This window comes from Notamacropus eugenii, chromosome 5, assembly GCF_028372415.1.
Source record: "Notamacropus eugenii isolate mMacEug1 chromosome 5, mMacEug1.pri_v2, whole genome shotgun sequence".
In the NCBI taxonomy this organism is placed as follows: domain Eukaryota; kingdom Metazoa; phylum Chordata; class Mammalia; order Diprotodontia; family Macropodidae; genus Notamacropus; species Notamacropus eugenii.
In genome coordinates this window covers 65,515,170-65,530,835 of record NC_092876.1, presented here as the reverse complement: position 1 = coordinate 65,530,835, position 15,666 = coordinate 65,515,170, and the positions used below count along the sequence as shown (strand labels likewise).

The 15,666-nt window shown below is 44.0% G+C and overlaps 2 protein-coding genes across 3 annotated transcripts in view; both read left to right on the top strand.

Annotated features, from left to right (window-relative positions):
- The window catches only part of RUNX3 (RUNX family transcription factor 3), a 99,636-nt gene extending 94,584 nt beyond the window's left edge, over nucleotides 1–5,052 (top strand). For both annotated transcript variants that reach the window (XM_072609357.1, XM_072609358.1), the window contains one exon: nucleotides 1,760–5,052. In XM_072609357.1, the coding sequence (XP_072465458.1) occupies nucleotides 1,760–2,283 (524 nt within the window). In that variant the 3' untranslated portion in view covers nucleotides 2,284–5,052. The remainder of the gene's footprint in view (nucleotides 1–1,759) is intronic.
- Nucleotides 5,053–8,357: 3,305 nt separating this feature from the next.
- On the top strand, nucleotides 8,358–10,621 carry LOC140508592 (major allergen I polypeptide chain 1-like). The gene is made up of 2 exons (XM_072616508.1): nucleotides 8,358–9,893; nucleotides 9,956–10,621. Exons 1-2 carry the CDS (start codon nucleotides 9,772–9,774, stop codon nucleotides 10,209–10,211), a joined length of 378 nt encoding a protein of 125 aa, XP_072472609.1. The 5' UTR covers nucleotides 8,358–9,771; the 3' UTR covers nucleotides 10,212–10,621.
- The last annotated feature ends 5,045 nt before the right edge of the window (nucleotides 10,622–15,666 follow it).

Below are 15,666 nucleotides of genomic sequence, written 5' to 3'. Positions count from 1 at the left end.
TTGGCCATTGATGTGCCTACGGCAGGGCAAGGCAGAGAGAGGGAAGCAGTTTCCTGTGTCCGGGCTAAAAACCCAACCCCCAGAAATCAGGGAGCCGGGATCTCTATCGCAGTTCTGCCCTTAACTTACCATGTAACGTCAGGCAAGTCACTAGTCCTCTTTGTCCTTGATTTTCCATGTCTCTAAAATGAGAGCATTGTGCTCAATGGCCTCTTAAGGTCCTGGGTTCAAATTCCATCCCTGACAATGCAATGTAACTGTGGGCAAGTCACTTAATATCTCTGAGCCTCAGTTACCTTATCTTCAAAGGAGGGAAATAAGAGCCCAGCCTCACCAGGTTCTTGTGATGATAATAATACTGGCATTTCTGTAGCCCCAGCTCTGTGCCAGGCACTGGGCTAAACACTTCACAAACATTATTCCATTTAATCCCCACAACAACCTGAGGAGATAAATGCTGTTATCATCCCCGTTTTATAGTTGAGGAAACTGAGGCAGTCAAAGGTCAGGTGACTTTCCTAAAGTCACACAGTTAGTATGCAAGACAGAATTTGAACCCAGGTTTCTGGTGTCCAAGGACAGCCCTTTGGCCACTGTTATCTCTACAGGCAGTAGAAATGGCAGCTACTGCTATGGCCTGTGCCCTGGTCCAGCTCTGACACTGTATTCTAAATCTAGGACTAGAGAATTCAGAGCAGGGTGGACCTGCCCAGTCCTTCCAAGTTCGATGCGCCCACATAGCAAGAGAGAAAACTGAGTCCCAGAGTGGCTAAGTGAACTTGCCCAAGACCATGCATCCGGTTAGTCCCAGAGCTGGGTCTCAGACTCAGGTCTTCTCATACTCCATCTATCGCACTTTCTACCAAAATGACCCAGAGCAGTCACTTCCCCTATGTTTAGAACATAGAATGTTCTAGGTGCTCAGCAGTGAATCAACCAGCTTTTATTAAGCACCTACTAGGTACCCAGCCTGGGTAGACACTGTACAGAAAAAAATTAAGAATGAAACAACCCCTGCCCCCAAGCTTTTATCTTCTGGGGAGCAAAAGGAAGGGAACATGGAGAGAGGGGATGGTCTGCATTACATAGAACCTACTGTGTGCCAGGCACTAGGCTAAGCATGTTTTACAAATATTATCTTTTTGTTCTCACAACAACCGTGGGAGTCATTATCCTCTTCCTGTGTCCTAGCATTCCATGAATCAGCCTTCCTTCATCTCATAAGCTGGGGGTTTGAAATCCTGGAAGCAGATACTGTGTGGCAGTCTAGGAGACTTGAATGTTTTTATACTTCTAAGGTCCCTCCCAGCTCTGACATCATATGTTCTAAGGTCCCTCCCAGCTCTGACATCCTGTGTTCTAAGGCCCCTCCCAGCTCTGACATCCAGTGTTCTAAGGGCCCTCCCAGCTCTGACATCCAGTGTTCTAAGGGTCCTCTCAGCTCTGACATCCTGTGTTCTAAGGGCCCTCCCAGCTCTGATATCCAGTGTTCTAAGGGTCCTCTCAGCTCTGACATCCTGTGTTCTAAGGGCCCTCCCAGCTCTGACATCCAGTGTTCTAAGGGTCCTCTCAGTTCTGACATCCTGTGTTCTAAGAGCCCTCCCAGCTCTGACATCCCATAGTCTCTGAGTGTCATGTTGTGTTATTTTCAGGTAGTCTGGGTTCTAAGGCCTCATACTCTTCTCCCTGCCCTGCCCCCTGATAACATCCCTAATAAATCCTTCCCCATTTTACTGATGCGTTCTCCTTCCTTTAACAGGCACATCTGACCTAAGTCCATTCACCGATCCTCGCCAGTTTGATCGCTCTTTTTCCAGCCTACCAGGCCTCCCAGAGCCCAGGTTTCCCGACCCCAGGATGCATTACCCGGGGGCCATGTCAGCAGCCTTCTCCTACACGGCCAACCCCTCCCCCACTGGCATTGGTGGCATTAGCATGACCAGCATGCCTACAGCCACCCGCTTCCACCACACATACCTTCCCCCTCCCTACCCAGGCTCCACCCAGAACCAGAGCGGGCCCTTCCAGACCAATCCTTCACCTTACCACTTGTATTACGGCACCTCCTCCAGTTCCTACCAGTTCTCCATGGTGGCTGGTGGGGAGCGCTCCCCCACCCGCATGCTCTCCTCCTGCACCAGCACTGCCCCGGGGAACAACCTTATGAACCCCAGCCTGGCCAACCAGAGCGATGGCGTTGAAGCCGATGGCAGCCACAGCAACTCCCCAACAGCCATGACCACCCCCGGAAGAATGGACGAATCTGTATGGAGGCCATATTGATGGGCAGCTCCTTGGAATCCTCCCATGCCAACGCTGACTCCAGGTCCCTATGGAGTATCTCTGGCCTGAAGTACCAGGCTCTGAGCAGGGCTTTGCCAGCCTCACTGCGAGGGCCCCTCCTTCCCAGAGAGAGGGAGCCCTGAGACTCAGGGGAGGAAGGAGATGGAGCTGTCCACACATCAAACCCAGGCTTGGGGAGGGAGGGGGGATGCGTTTCAGTTGCTGACTGCTGTGTACATAGGACCCATGTTCCAAGAACCATCATGGAAGCAATGGGAGAACCTGGGCGAGGACTGTGAGGTGCTGTGTGACCTCAGACCAAGTCCCTCCCCGCTCTGAGCTTCAGTTTCCTCTTCTGTAAAATGAGGGAGCCGGACCCAGTGACCTCCAAGGTCCCTCCTAGCTCCAAATCTTGTGTTCTAAGGTTCCCTTCAAATGCCACTTTTTTCAGTGTTCTAGGGCACCTTCATGCTTCAACTTTCTGTGTTCTGATGTTCCTTCCAGTTCTAATGTTCTGTGCCCTTAGATCCTTTAGAGCCACTCTAACGTTCTGTGTTCTAAGGTCCTTTCCTTCTCTAGCCAGTGTTCTAAGGCCTCTTCTAGCATTCTATGTATGTTCTAGGATTCGCTTCAGACTGAATCCCCAGAGAAGGAAAACTTTCCCCTTTCCTCCTGCCCAACATCCCCTGCCTTTGTTCTTCCCTGTTCCGTTTTCCAAGGTCTGCATTCTATCCATCAGAGTACTTGATTCCTTAAGACAGGGACTGTATCCCTTCCTTAGTGATTGCCCAATGGAGCACTGTCAATCACCAGGAAAGCCATCCACCTGCTTAGCTCTAGGCTCCTGCTTCATCTGGTGCCTGACAGCCTCTGCTCCTGGTCAGTGTCCTCTCATCCTTTGAAAGGCAAAGGAGGTCTCCCACTACCCTCCCACATCTTTCTGCTCCCTGCCTTTGCTAGACCCTATCTCTCTTTCACAGCCTGGGATGGGCCAAGTATCAGGCCAAGGACACAATAGGACCATGGCTTTAGGGAGATCCAGTTCCTAGTGATATGAAGCCCAGGGCTTCTCCCTTGGGACAGAGAGTCCTGGGAGAAGGGTGCAAAGGCCTCCCAGTAAAGTCCACACACAGGTCCCTTGACTGGGTACCATCTTTATCAAAAGTTTTCCTTGCAGGACAGCTCTATTTGAGGTTCATAAAAAGGGGTGGAGAGCAAAAGGATAGAGATCTTTCACCCTAACTTTAAGGGTGAAAGTGCACAGGGAGGTACAGAGATCCCTGAAGGAGACCAGAAGGCTTGCCTTGACTGGAGCACACAGAGTAGGGCCTTAGCTCAAAGTCAGGCATTTCCCCTCTTGTCTTCAGTTTCTTCCTTCGAATGATGAGACAAGTTGGATTACATGACCCTTAAGGTGCTTTTCCACCTAAATTCCATTTTTTTTATGGTATCTAAGGCCTTGACAGTCTGCAATCTCTACCAACTCTCATATTCTATATTCTACTGTGCCCCTCCCACCCACAACACTTACATTCTGTTCCTGGCACTTTGTTGGAAGGGCCCTTCCAGCTGCCACATGCTGTGATCAGTCTGTCACTGTGAGAAGTTCCTATGTAGCTTTGATACTCTTCTAAGGCCCCTTGTGGTTCTGTCCTTCTCTGTTCTAAGGCCCCTCCCAGCTCTGACATTCTGTGTTCTAAGGTCCCTCCCAACTCTGACACCCTGTGTTCTAAAGCTCCTTTCAGCTCTGACATTGTGTTCTAAGGGCCCTCCCAGCTGTGACATTCTGAGTTTCCCCTGGCCCAATTCTCTACCCATAGTGCAGTCAGCATCAGGTTCTTTTGTTATAGAAAATGACTGTTAAGTGAAAGGATTTAGGAAGCAGGAAGCTTCTTGTACAGAACCTATCCATTGCCTCCAGTTTGCTGTAAACAGATAAGAAAGCACTTGTTACTTAGAACTGTTTACTGGGATGTGGAAATAATTTCTAAGAGGAAAAAAGAAAAGGTCATTGGTTGCCATGGGGTTTGTTGCAGTGAGGTCGCCCATCCCTGATGCTACCAGGAGCATGCCTGCTCCTAGGAAGGTTTCCTGTAGATATAGGGAGCCGTTATGAAGTGCTCACCTAAATTCTCCCCTATGTACCTTCTTGCTCTGTTCCCTGGAGAAAAAGGCATAGTCACTACCTTCTTAATCACCCTGTTTTCTTCAAACATCCTAACCTTGGCCTTTTGGGAAATCTCTAAAACCCATTGTCCCAGGGACCACCCCCCTGTGTGGCCACCTTCCTGCCAGCCAGAAGGATACCAGCAGAAACAGTGACTTCTTCCTCGTCATGTGGCTCCCACCTAGCGCTGTGCCCCCATCAGCCACGCCCAGCAGAGGCAGGGGCTCTGACCCTGATCTCCACCTAGAAAGTAGAACGGGGCCACCCCTATGCACAGCAGCAGGAACAGGAAGGAAGGGCCTAACATGCTGCTGATGGCAGGAGACAGGTGGCGAGGTTTCTCCCCCTGCCCAGCCAAAGGATCCCCTTCCATTTTGGTGCCCAGATACCAACCCTTCCCCCAAGTCTTTTGAAAACTTCCACCCCCGTTCCCCTGTCTCTTGTTGGGTGGTGAAAATAGGCTTTGCACTGTAATTCGCTTGAGTGTCCGGAGTATTTTTAATGCTTGTACGGTAAACCTGGGTCTGCCTTCTGTACTATTTAATGGTAAAATCCGATTTTGTTGTACTTGTTATAATAATATAATTCTGAGAGACATTGAAGCAACCTGTCCTAAGACTGTGTATGTGTGTGTTAGTATGTGTGTGTGCCACCCACTGGCCCTTAGGGCAAAGCCAAGATGATGGTGCCAGTTTGTGTAATAGATTTGAATGCAGTAGTCACTTAGGGTTACTAAGAAAGAAGTCAATTAACCAATAAAAACCCCTGAGTCCATAGCCTCTGGCCCTCCTGATCTGCTCTGTATGGAAAAAGGGCCGTGAAATCAGCCTTCTTCGGAGCAGCCCACCTGGGCAGCCCCTGCAGGGTGAGATGGCTCCCATGAACACTTGATCCCCACCCCCCCCAGAATGCTCCTCTACCCCACTTTCTGTTTACCATGGAACTTCTCACCTTGCATGAATAAACACGTGGTCACAGCTCTCCCTGCTGTTCCTTCAGAGTAGCTGCTGTACCTCGAGGCTCAGCTGTTGGAGCTGGGGAAGGCAGCCCCTGATTTGCTGTCAACCATAGAACCTAGGAAGAGAGTAGAGAAAACCAGGAACTTCCAGAAACGATGAGATGTGCTCTCAAGGATGCTGTTAGGACTGGCTTCTGATGAACTTTGTTTGTCCCCATGCTTTAACATGGGCTCTCCCAAGGACCTGGGGGGATCAGACCGAATGTCAAAACTGACCACAGACGTCCCATTTATTATACACCCCAAAACTGTGCATCTTCCCTTCCCCATTCCCCTAAACCCTTCTAATCATGTTGTCCCCTGTCTCCCCAGGCTGGGGCTAACTAGTCTCTAACTCTAGTAGAGACTCCAGGGTTAACTGGTGTCTCCTGTCAGCTCAGGGAGGGAAGGAAATCCGTGCAAAGCAAATGTTAAACTGAAAGGAAGCGTTTCATCGAAGGTTCCAAATTTCCTTGTGGCTACGGCTGCTTCTGGAGTTGAATGCCTTCAGAAAGCAATGGGGTAGAGGGAGAGAGGTATGTGCACGCTGATGGGTTGGGAAGGGGATGGGCTTAACCATCTCTGGGGGAGGGGGCCCTTGCAGCTCTCTCCAGAAGCTCATCAAAGGTACTTGGTTTCAGATGATCTCAGAAAAGCTCTCCATACCTCCTCTCCCCCAATCCACATTCAAGGTAGCTCTCTTCACTGGGGACAGTTAAGAACCGCAGAGCTTAGTCTCCCTTTCACGTGGAAAGGACTTGGACAAATTAACCATCTTTTCACTAAAGATGACCGCAGGTTTACATTTTCTTGATTGCCATGTGTCTTGTTCATGGGTTCAAATCTCACTTCTGCCACTGAATCATTATGAGATCTTGCGTGAGTCATTTCTCTCCACCTGATTCTTCAAAAACAACCAGTATCATCATCCTCTTTTGACAGGTGAGGAAATAAGACTCAGAGAAATTAAGGGACTCACCCAATGTCACACAACTATTAAGGTCAAAATGGACAATACCTGTCATAGCCAGAGGTCAAGCTCGGATCAGATGATTCAAAAGTCCAGTGCTCTTTCTACTATATTACATGATTGCTTAGGCCCCTCCAAACCTGACATCCCGTGTTCTAAGGCCCCTCCCAGCTCTGGCATCCTGTGTTCTAAGGGCCCTCCCAGTTCTGACATTCTGTGTTCTAAGGGCCCTCCCAGCTCTGACATCCTGGGTTCTAAGGCCCCTCTCAGCTCTGACATTCTCTATTTACAGACTCACAGAATGTGAGAATAGGCAGGGACCTCAGCCAACATCTGTACAAAGGAATCCATTCTCCAAAACCTCAGAAGGGGTCCTTCATGCTCTGTTTGAGGATCTCCAGGCAGGGGTAGCCTTCCACCTCTCATTGTTAGGAAGCTATTTATGACCTCAAACTCCTATTGACCTCTTAGCAAACCTCCCCAGTTGTGCTAGTTCTGCCTCATCTCTCCTCAATTTTGTCCCTCAGATATTTGAAGACAGCTAGTATGTTCCCTCCTGAATCTTTCCCTTTCCAGAGTGAACACACCCCATTCCTTCAACCAATCTTTGTATGACAGAATTCACAACCCTTTACTAACTGAATTTCTCTCCTCTCCAGTTTATCAATCTCCTTAAACTGTATCACCCAGAACTGACCACAGTATTCAGAATGAGGTATGGTGATGGCAAAAGACAGTAGGACTCTCATGCCTCCTAATACAATTCAAGATCTCATTAGCTTTTTTATTAACTGTACCCTATTGCCAATTTGTACTGAGCTTGGAGTCTTCTAATACCCTCAGATCTTCTTCAGAACAGCTGCTATTCAATAATGCCTTCCCTATTGTGTATTTTTGAGGGGATATTTTTTTTGTACCCACATGTAGCACTTCACATTTATCCCCACTGTTTCACCTAATTAGATTCAGCCCAACACTTAGAACTGTCAAGATCCTTTTGAACCAATGGCGGGGGGGGGGGTGTAGAATTTACTATGAATCAAGTGAATCCAGTAAAAGTAAGTTGTGATCGTGTTATCTGACAAAGCAGAAACAACCATTCAAAAATAAAAGGAGATAAACAAGGAAACTATATTATGCTGAAAGGAACATAAACAATAAATCAATATCAATAATAATATTATATACACCAAATGCTTTAGCATCCAAATTCATAAAGGGAACATCTGAGCTTCAAGAAGATATTGACACAATATGACACAATTTAACACAATAATGACAGGAGATTTCAATATCCTCTTCTTAGTTTTGGACAAGTCCAACAGAAAGATAAACAAAAGGGAAAATATGGAACTGAAGATATTTTGGGATTAGCAGAAAACTTGGTGCTTACACTATCTATGCCTTTATCTAAGTCATTGATAAAAATTTCTAAACATCACAAGGCTGAGCATAAATTATTCCACTGGGCATTCCACAGGAGTTCTCTTACCATGTTGACACTGAACCATTAACTTTCTGAATCCAGCCTTCTAAAAAATTCTGTAACCCTCTACTTGTATTATCATCTAATCTATATTTTTTCATTTGCTCTACAAAAAAATTATTAGAGCTGTCAAAAGCTTTGCTGAAAATTTAATAAACTATGCCCATAACATTCCTGCTATCTACCAAGTTCGTAGTTATGTCCAAAAAAAGAAAATGAGGTTAGTAATGGCTTCTTCTTAATTATTGCCTCCCTTCCTGTTTAGATGGTCACCAACATCCTTTTACTGATTTGTTCCAGAATTTTCCCAGGAATTTAAGACAAGCTAACTGGCCTATAATTGTCAGACATTGTTCCATTCCCTTTTATTTATTTTTTTTTGCAAAGTAGGATATTTGTCCTTCTCCAGTCTTGTGACACTGCTCCCATTTTCTATGATCTTACAGATGTCATTGGAGGGGGTAGTGGTGTAGAACCAGCTCCCAAGAGCTAATTGTTAAATTTTCAGCATGAGCATTTACACCTTGGAAGCAAACACTGCAAATGAGGGCTTGATTTATAGTGTCTAGACTTAAGAAAGTCTAGTCTTAATAACTTAATTAAAGTCTTCATAATGCAGTTTAAATCTTAAAGTATGTCATGGTAACATTTTCCACCAAAGGAGATTTTTTTTTAAGCATTTGCCAATATGCCACTGAAAATCACTGGCAGTGATGTAGCAGTCCCATCTGCCAATTCTTTCCATATCTGAGGATATAGTTCATCTGAGCCAGGGGACTTGAATTCGTCAAGGACAGTCTGGGACTCTCTTACTATCACTTTACATCTCTCAACTATCAATCAGGAATGTTTTGGTAAAGGTTTAATAACCAGCTTTCCAAAAATGTACACCTGGCACACTTTTAAGTTTAATATGTACTGCTAACGTTTCCTCCACTGATTTAAGTCTAGACAATCAACAGAACAATAAATCAAGCCTTAATTAGTAGCATTTGCCAATTTCTTACATGTAAATGCTTGTAATGAAAATTGAACAATTGGTCAATTTGAGTTGGCTTCCACATGCTCTTGGTATCAAACCCCCATTAGTCACTTTTGTTGTGAAATTTTCAAACAGAGAAAAAAAAGAAAAATCAAAGCTGAGCAGCTTGGCCTTCTCTCTGTTGTCTGTTAGCATTGTCCTTTCACCCTAGCAACAGTCTCTTTGATTCTTTTTTTCTCCTGATTGAAATTTTAAAATCCTTTCTATTGGTCTAGAGTGCCCCTTGTCAGCCTTAGCTGATTCTGGGTTTTAGCATTCCTGACACTATTTTTGCAGGGCTCTGCCACACTCTTATTTTCATCCTCTGTTATTTAGCCATAATTCCATCTTCTGGATATTTCTTTTTAGGATCAGAGTTGGTTGGGGAGTTTCCTTTGAATCCACACTGCTATCTTCAGAGAGATCCCATTTTTCTTCCTTATTGGAATTGTGTCTTCAAAATTCATTCTTGAACATCTCGTATGCCTTCTGGGCTAACTTCCCCTGTAGCATTTTGACTTGCAATATTGCATAGAATCCAATTAATCCCTTGAAAGTAGCTTTTCCAAGATCTAAGGTGCATGTCAGCCTGTGCCCAGATTTCCTCTCCTCTGTCACAGTCTCTAGGAAGAAACAGCCACTTCCCTTACAGGGTTCCCATTATTTCAACCCAATAACCAGTTTTTTTTTTCCCTATCAGTAAGAATCAGATTCATGATAGAATTTCCAATTTTGTTTTTCTTTCTGTTCATTTTCAGCCAAATTCTCTCAGTTATGCTTCCTTCTTCCTCTCTACCCCACCTACTATATGTTCCTGGATTTCCTCACATGAATATACCTTCTTAATATGCCCCCACACTCTCAACCTATTTTATTTCTTTTGAATAAGAAATGTCCATCTACTCATTCCTGCATCATGAAGTCGGTAGCGGTCTTCATGCTGTTCAGTGACGTTGCCATGCTGTTGGAGTTCCCAGTGAGTAGGTGCTCATGAGAGCAGACTTCCCAACTAGCACCTGCTCCCAAGGCAGAGAAGCATTTGACTGCACACTATGCCCACCTGTGACAGAGGATGTCTTTGTATTTATTAATGGTGCATCTGAACAGTATATAGATATAATGAGCAAAAACACAGATAACCGGGCAATTTTAAAAAATGCCAGAACCCTGAAAGCCTGTATTGATTCAAAACTGACAATGGAAGACAAGGATGCTGCTGTCAACTTAATGAAGAAAATAAATGCCAGTGTATGCTCTGTTGACTTACAGAGGATGTCAATCAACTGAATGCCTAGACTTATCCTGAATCTTCACACTTGGCAACTGATCCATAAAGATTCTTACACTGAATCAATAGTGCTTCTCCTTACCCAGTGTTCCTTTCCTCCTCACCCTGGTGCAGAATGGCAGTTGGCATATGAATCTTCAATAAACTGCCTGCACTTAAAAAAAGTCACAGATTTCATACCACTTGATCCCTCTGATAATTTTTTTCTAATGTAATATATTTTATTTTTCCCCAATTACATGTCAAAACAATTTTAACATTTGGCTTTTTTAAGTTTTGAGCTCCAAATTATATCCTTCCCTCCCTTCTCCCCTCCCTGAGTCTTGAATAAAAAATCAAAATAAAAAGTGAAAAATAGCATGCTTCAGTTTGTACTCAAACAACATCAGTCCTTTCTCTGGATGTGGATAGCGGGTTTCATCATTAGTCCTTTGGGATTGTCTTGGATCATTGTATTGCTGAGAATAGCTAAGTTATTCACAGTTCGTTGAACAATGTTGCTGTTGTTATGTACAATGTTCTCCAGGTTCTATTCCCTTCACTTTGTATCAGTCCATGTAAGTCTTTTCAGGTTTTTCTGAAATCATCCTGCTCATGCACAATAATATTCCATCACAATCATATACCCCCAGGATACTTTTCAAGTAAAATTTGCCTGCTTGAGTTAGAATCTATAGTTCTTCTTGTACATTACTCAAACTTTGATCATATAGCTCAGACATTTGTAAAGGCATTTGGGGCCATGGGTTTTTAGTACTGGCTTCTTTCTTGGAGTTTATATCATCAACTTCTATGTATCTTAAATGTTAGTCTTTTTGCTTTATAGCTAATCTCTGTGGTATCTACATAAGTAGTTTTTTCCCTCCCCCATCCTCCATCCCCCATTTTAGTTTAAGGGCCTTTTGATTAGATCTACACATTTACCTGGCTAATGCAGTCTTCCCAGGCTTTGTTACGTTGTGTTCTATCTTTGACTCAGAATTGGTCATCCCTATAATTTTAACCCATGATCCAGAGGTCCATATCCCATATTCAGCTACCTCCTTCCTTCTTAGCCAGGTGTTCACTTCCCAAATTCATTTTGTTCCTTTGCATCATTTGCTTTTAACGGACAAATACTAGGGGAAACACCTTGACCAAGGCTTCAGAACTGCTGCCAGTACTTGTGAGGGTCATTCTGACATTTTCAGGTAGCTGTCATCTGTTTGGATAGGTCTTGGGGGGTTCTCTGTCATCCATTTCCCAGGAAGACAACAGATCTGTCTGTTGTTGTTATCAAGGTGCCAGATAGCTGCCTCAGTAAACCTGAGCAGAGAATGATCTTTTCTTCTTCCCTTTACCCTTTCTCACTGATGGACTCACACCCAATGAATTCCAAGGTTCTACTCTCTCCTTCTTGGGAGAAAAGGCACTTCTCCTTCCTCAGAGGATCCATCTCCTTTCTCGACATGAGGAGCTCCAATTCTGGTTTTAAACTCTAGTTGTACAGCTGCCCTTGACCTGTCCTGTCTCTCGTGTATAGTACTTTTCCACTCCCAGACATCTTGACAATGATTATCTACTCCATTTCCCATTGTTTTTCCCCATTGAAGACTCAATGATGTTTCCCCTAGGAACACTAACAACCTAGAGTGTGGAGAGGCATTCTTTGGGTCACTTCACCTTTTCCAGGAGGTACATCAGCTTACACTTGGACACAGATAATGGTTATTTGTCTGTGGTAGAAATAAAAGCATCTGCACATTTAATGATAGTCATGGCACAATTTCTTCTACTCTAGGAGATGATGAAAATTTTTATCCTTGGTTTTGTTTTATTTTTAACTAGCTGTGAGTGATTAACCTCAACTCTAAGCGGTTGGTTAAAACATTTACAAGTAATTATCACTTCTTAATAACCTGATGTCCCCAATCAACTCCTTTTCCTTGGTCTGAAAAACATAACCCACCTTCCCAAGAGCCTTTTCTCCTACCTGTTTCCCCAATTTACCCCACCCAACAACCCACTCTCTCAATGAGCCTTATCTTCTAATTACTACATTTTCCTTTTCTTAGTTAACTTGTCCTTTCTTGCCAACTACCTTTTCTTTCTTGAGTCTTCCTCTTCAGATCCTACTCCCTAATTCTCCTTTATCCTTATTAATCTTCCTATATCCTCCTTACCTAGCTTTGTGTTTGCTCCTCTTCCATGTAGAATCTGGCTTCCTCAATATCTCCTACATGTCATCAGATTTTCCCCTCCCCAAATTCAAATTTGACCTAGCTACTAGTGTAAAGACCTTCGTCACCTTCAAAATTTCCTTCTCCTTTCTTATTCAGTTCAAATCTTTCTTCCAGCTTCTTCAACCATGAAAGTAGGAAGTAAAAATCCAAGATTTCTCCCATCTCTCTCCCATGTCTCCCATTTCATAAGTGAGAGAAGTACTTAAGATCAGAAAAGGGAAAGGTCACTTTGGGTTGGGATGATCAGGGAAAGCTAGTGGAGAAGATGGAATTTAACTGAATCTTGAAAGGTTAGTTTTCCCCCTGCCCAGTCAAGGGTGGGAGTCAATTTTCCCAGTACGCAAGAAAAGTTGGTGATGCGGAGGAAGGAACTATAACCTTGATAGAGAAATAAGTCATGACCTTTGGCCATTGCTTCTCTCTTTTCTTTAGCTCAAGGTCATGGGATCTTAGGAAGGGACCTCAGAGACCATCAAATGCAATTCCTTCATTTTAAGGTGATAAAACTGAGGTGAAGAGATTAAGTGACTTGCCCAAGGTTATATAGCTAGTAAATCTCTGAGGAAGGATTCAAACACAGATTTTTGTGACTCCAAGGCCACCTAGCTGCCCTAGGTCTCAAAATGCTCAACTCTTCCCCCAGCCCCACCTTAGAATGTCATTTTGTGTACTAGCAACTAGACCAAACATAGTAATTCAAAGAAGCCTGCTTCCAACCCTCAACCCACATCCTGCCAGGAATCCCCTCAGAACCTTTGAAAAGGCAGCCTGAACAGGGAGGAGGCCACTCTAGCTTTTCCCATGGAGAGAAATCATTTTTCATTAGGGGTCATTCCAGGAGGGCCTCTGTCTCTGTCCTCAGAATGGCTTTAAATACCCTTCCCCAGGCTTACAGCCACTGAGAAACCACCTATTAAGTCAGGCTTTGGCTGAACTTGAAACATCATGGTTTGCTCATTTCCAAAGAGGAACTGTTGGAAAGGGACCTCAATAGAGGGTATTTGGCTATCCCCCTGCCCTTGTTCCCAGAGTGGGAAGATTGGTCCATCTTGCTTTCCTCCTTTTCAAAGAAGGATTGGGGTCCTGGGATAAACCCCTGTGAAAGGGAACTCACTCCTTCCTGAGATAACTCATTCCATTTTTGGAATTGTCCTTAAATTGTTTTTATTTATGTCAAGTGGAAATGTGTTTTTTGGCCACGTCTACCCAACTGCTCCCAGACATCTCCTCTGGGATCGAGCAGAACTAGTTCAATCTATCTTCCTCACAATAGCACTTCAAGTACTCATAAATAGTTATCACATTTCCTCTAAGTCTTCTGTTCTGCAAGTTAAATGTCCCTAGTTCCTTCAACCAATCTCCAGATAGTGCAATCTTGGGCTCTTCATCATTGGCCTTCCCTTCCTCCACAGCCCCTCCAGCTCATCAACATCTTTTGTCTAATGTGACCCTGACCTCAGTCCTGAACACAGTGCTCCAGATGGAGTCTAGAAAAGGGAGAGGTGGGTGGAGCCAAGATGGCGGAGTAACAGCACATACTTTCTAGAGGGCTTCTGCCAAACCCAGCCAAATACCTGCAAAAAAATGGCTCTAAAGAAATTCTGGAGCTGCAGAACCCACAGAATGATGGAGTAAAGCAAATCTTCAGCCCAAGACAGCCTGGAAGGTCACCAGGAAGTATCTATCACGTCACACTGGGAGCAGAGCACAGTCAAGTGTAGGCCATGCCAGTATAGATGGGACTTGAACAGGCCTTGGGGGGACTGAATCTCAGTTACCTGTGGTGGTTTCCAGACTTCATGACCCTAGCCCAAAATGACCTAAGGATAAACTAGAAGGTCAGTGGAAAAAGCCTGTGGGACCAGTGCAGGAGAGTGGAGTGGTCCAACCCAGTGTCAGGGCGGCAGAGCAGGGAGGGGGCCGAGGAACCTGCAGCAGCCACAGCAGAAGCAGGGGCAGAAGCACAGACTGTTTTCAGAGCTCTAGGCCCACATATTGGGGTGGGGGGGGATCCAGCAGCTGACAGCACATCCCCTAACCCCACTGGAAGCAGAGAACTACCTTGACAAAGAGCTCAAAAGTCAAGTAAATGGCTGGGGAAATGAGCAAAAACTGGAAAAAGAATCAGACTATAGAAACTTACTTTGGTGACAAAGAAAACTAAAATATACAAACAGAAGAAGATAAAGTCAAAGCTCCTCCATCCAAAGCCTCCAAGAAAAATATGAGTTGGTCTCAGGCCATGGAAGAACTCAAAAAGGGTTTTGAAAATCAGGTGAGTAGAGCAAAAATTGGGAAGAGAAATGAGAGAGATGCAAGAAAATTATGAAAAATGAGTCAACTGCTTGCTAAAGGAGACCCAAAAATGCTGAAGAAAATAACAGTTTAAAAAATAGGGTAATCCAAATGGCAAAGAGATCCAAAAAGCCAATGAGAAGAAGGATGTCCTGAAAAGTAGAATTGGCCAGATGGAAAAGGAGGTCCAAAAGTTCACTGAAGAAAATAATTCTTTAAAGATTAGAATGGAGCAGATGGAAGCTAATGACATTATGAAACATCAAGAAGTTACAAAACAAAGCCATGAAAAAATAGAAGACAATGTGAAACATCTCATTGGAAAAACAACTGACCTGGCAAATAGATCCAGGAGAGATAATTTTAAAATTATGGAACTACCTGAAAGCCATGATCAAAAAAAGAGCCTAGACATCCATCTTTCATGAAATTATCAGGGAAAACTGCCCTGATATTCTAGAACCAGAGGGTAAAATAAATATTGAAAGAATCTATCAATCCCCCCCTGAAAGAGATCAGAAAAGAAAAACTCCTAGGAATATTGTGGCCAAATTCCAGAGTTCCCAGGTCAAGGAGAAAATATTGCAAACAGCCAGAAAGAAACAATTCAAGTATTGTGGAAATACAATCAGGATTACACAAGATCTAGCAGCTTCTACATTAAGGAATCAAAGGGCTTGGAATATGATATTTCACAAGTCAAAGGAACTAGGATTCAAGCCAAGAATCACCTAATTGAGTATAATACTTCAGGGGAAAAAATGGTCATTCAATGAAATAGAGGACTTTCAAGAATTCTTGAGGAAAAGACCAGAACTGAATAGAAAATTTGACTTTCAAACATGAGAATCAAGAGAAGCATGAAAAGGTAAACAGGAAAAAGAAATTGTAAGGGACTTACAAAAGTTGAATTGTTTACATTTCTACATGGAAAGAT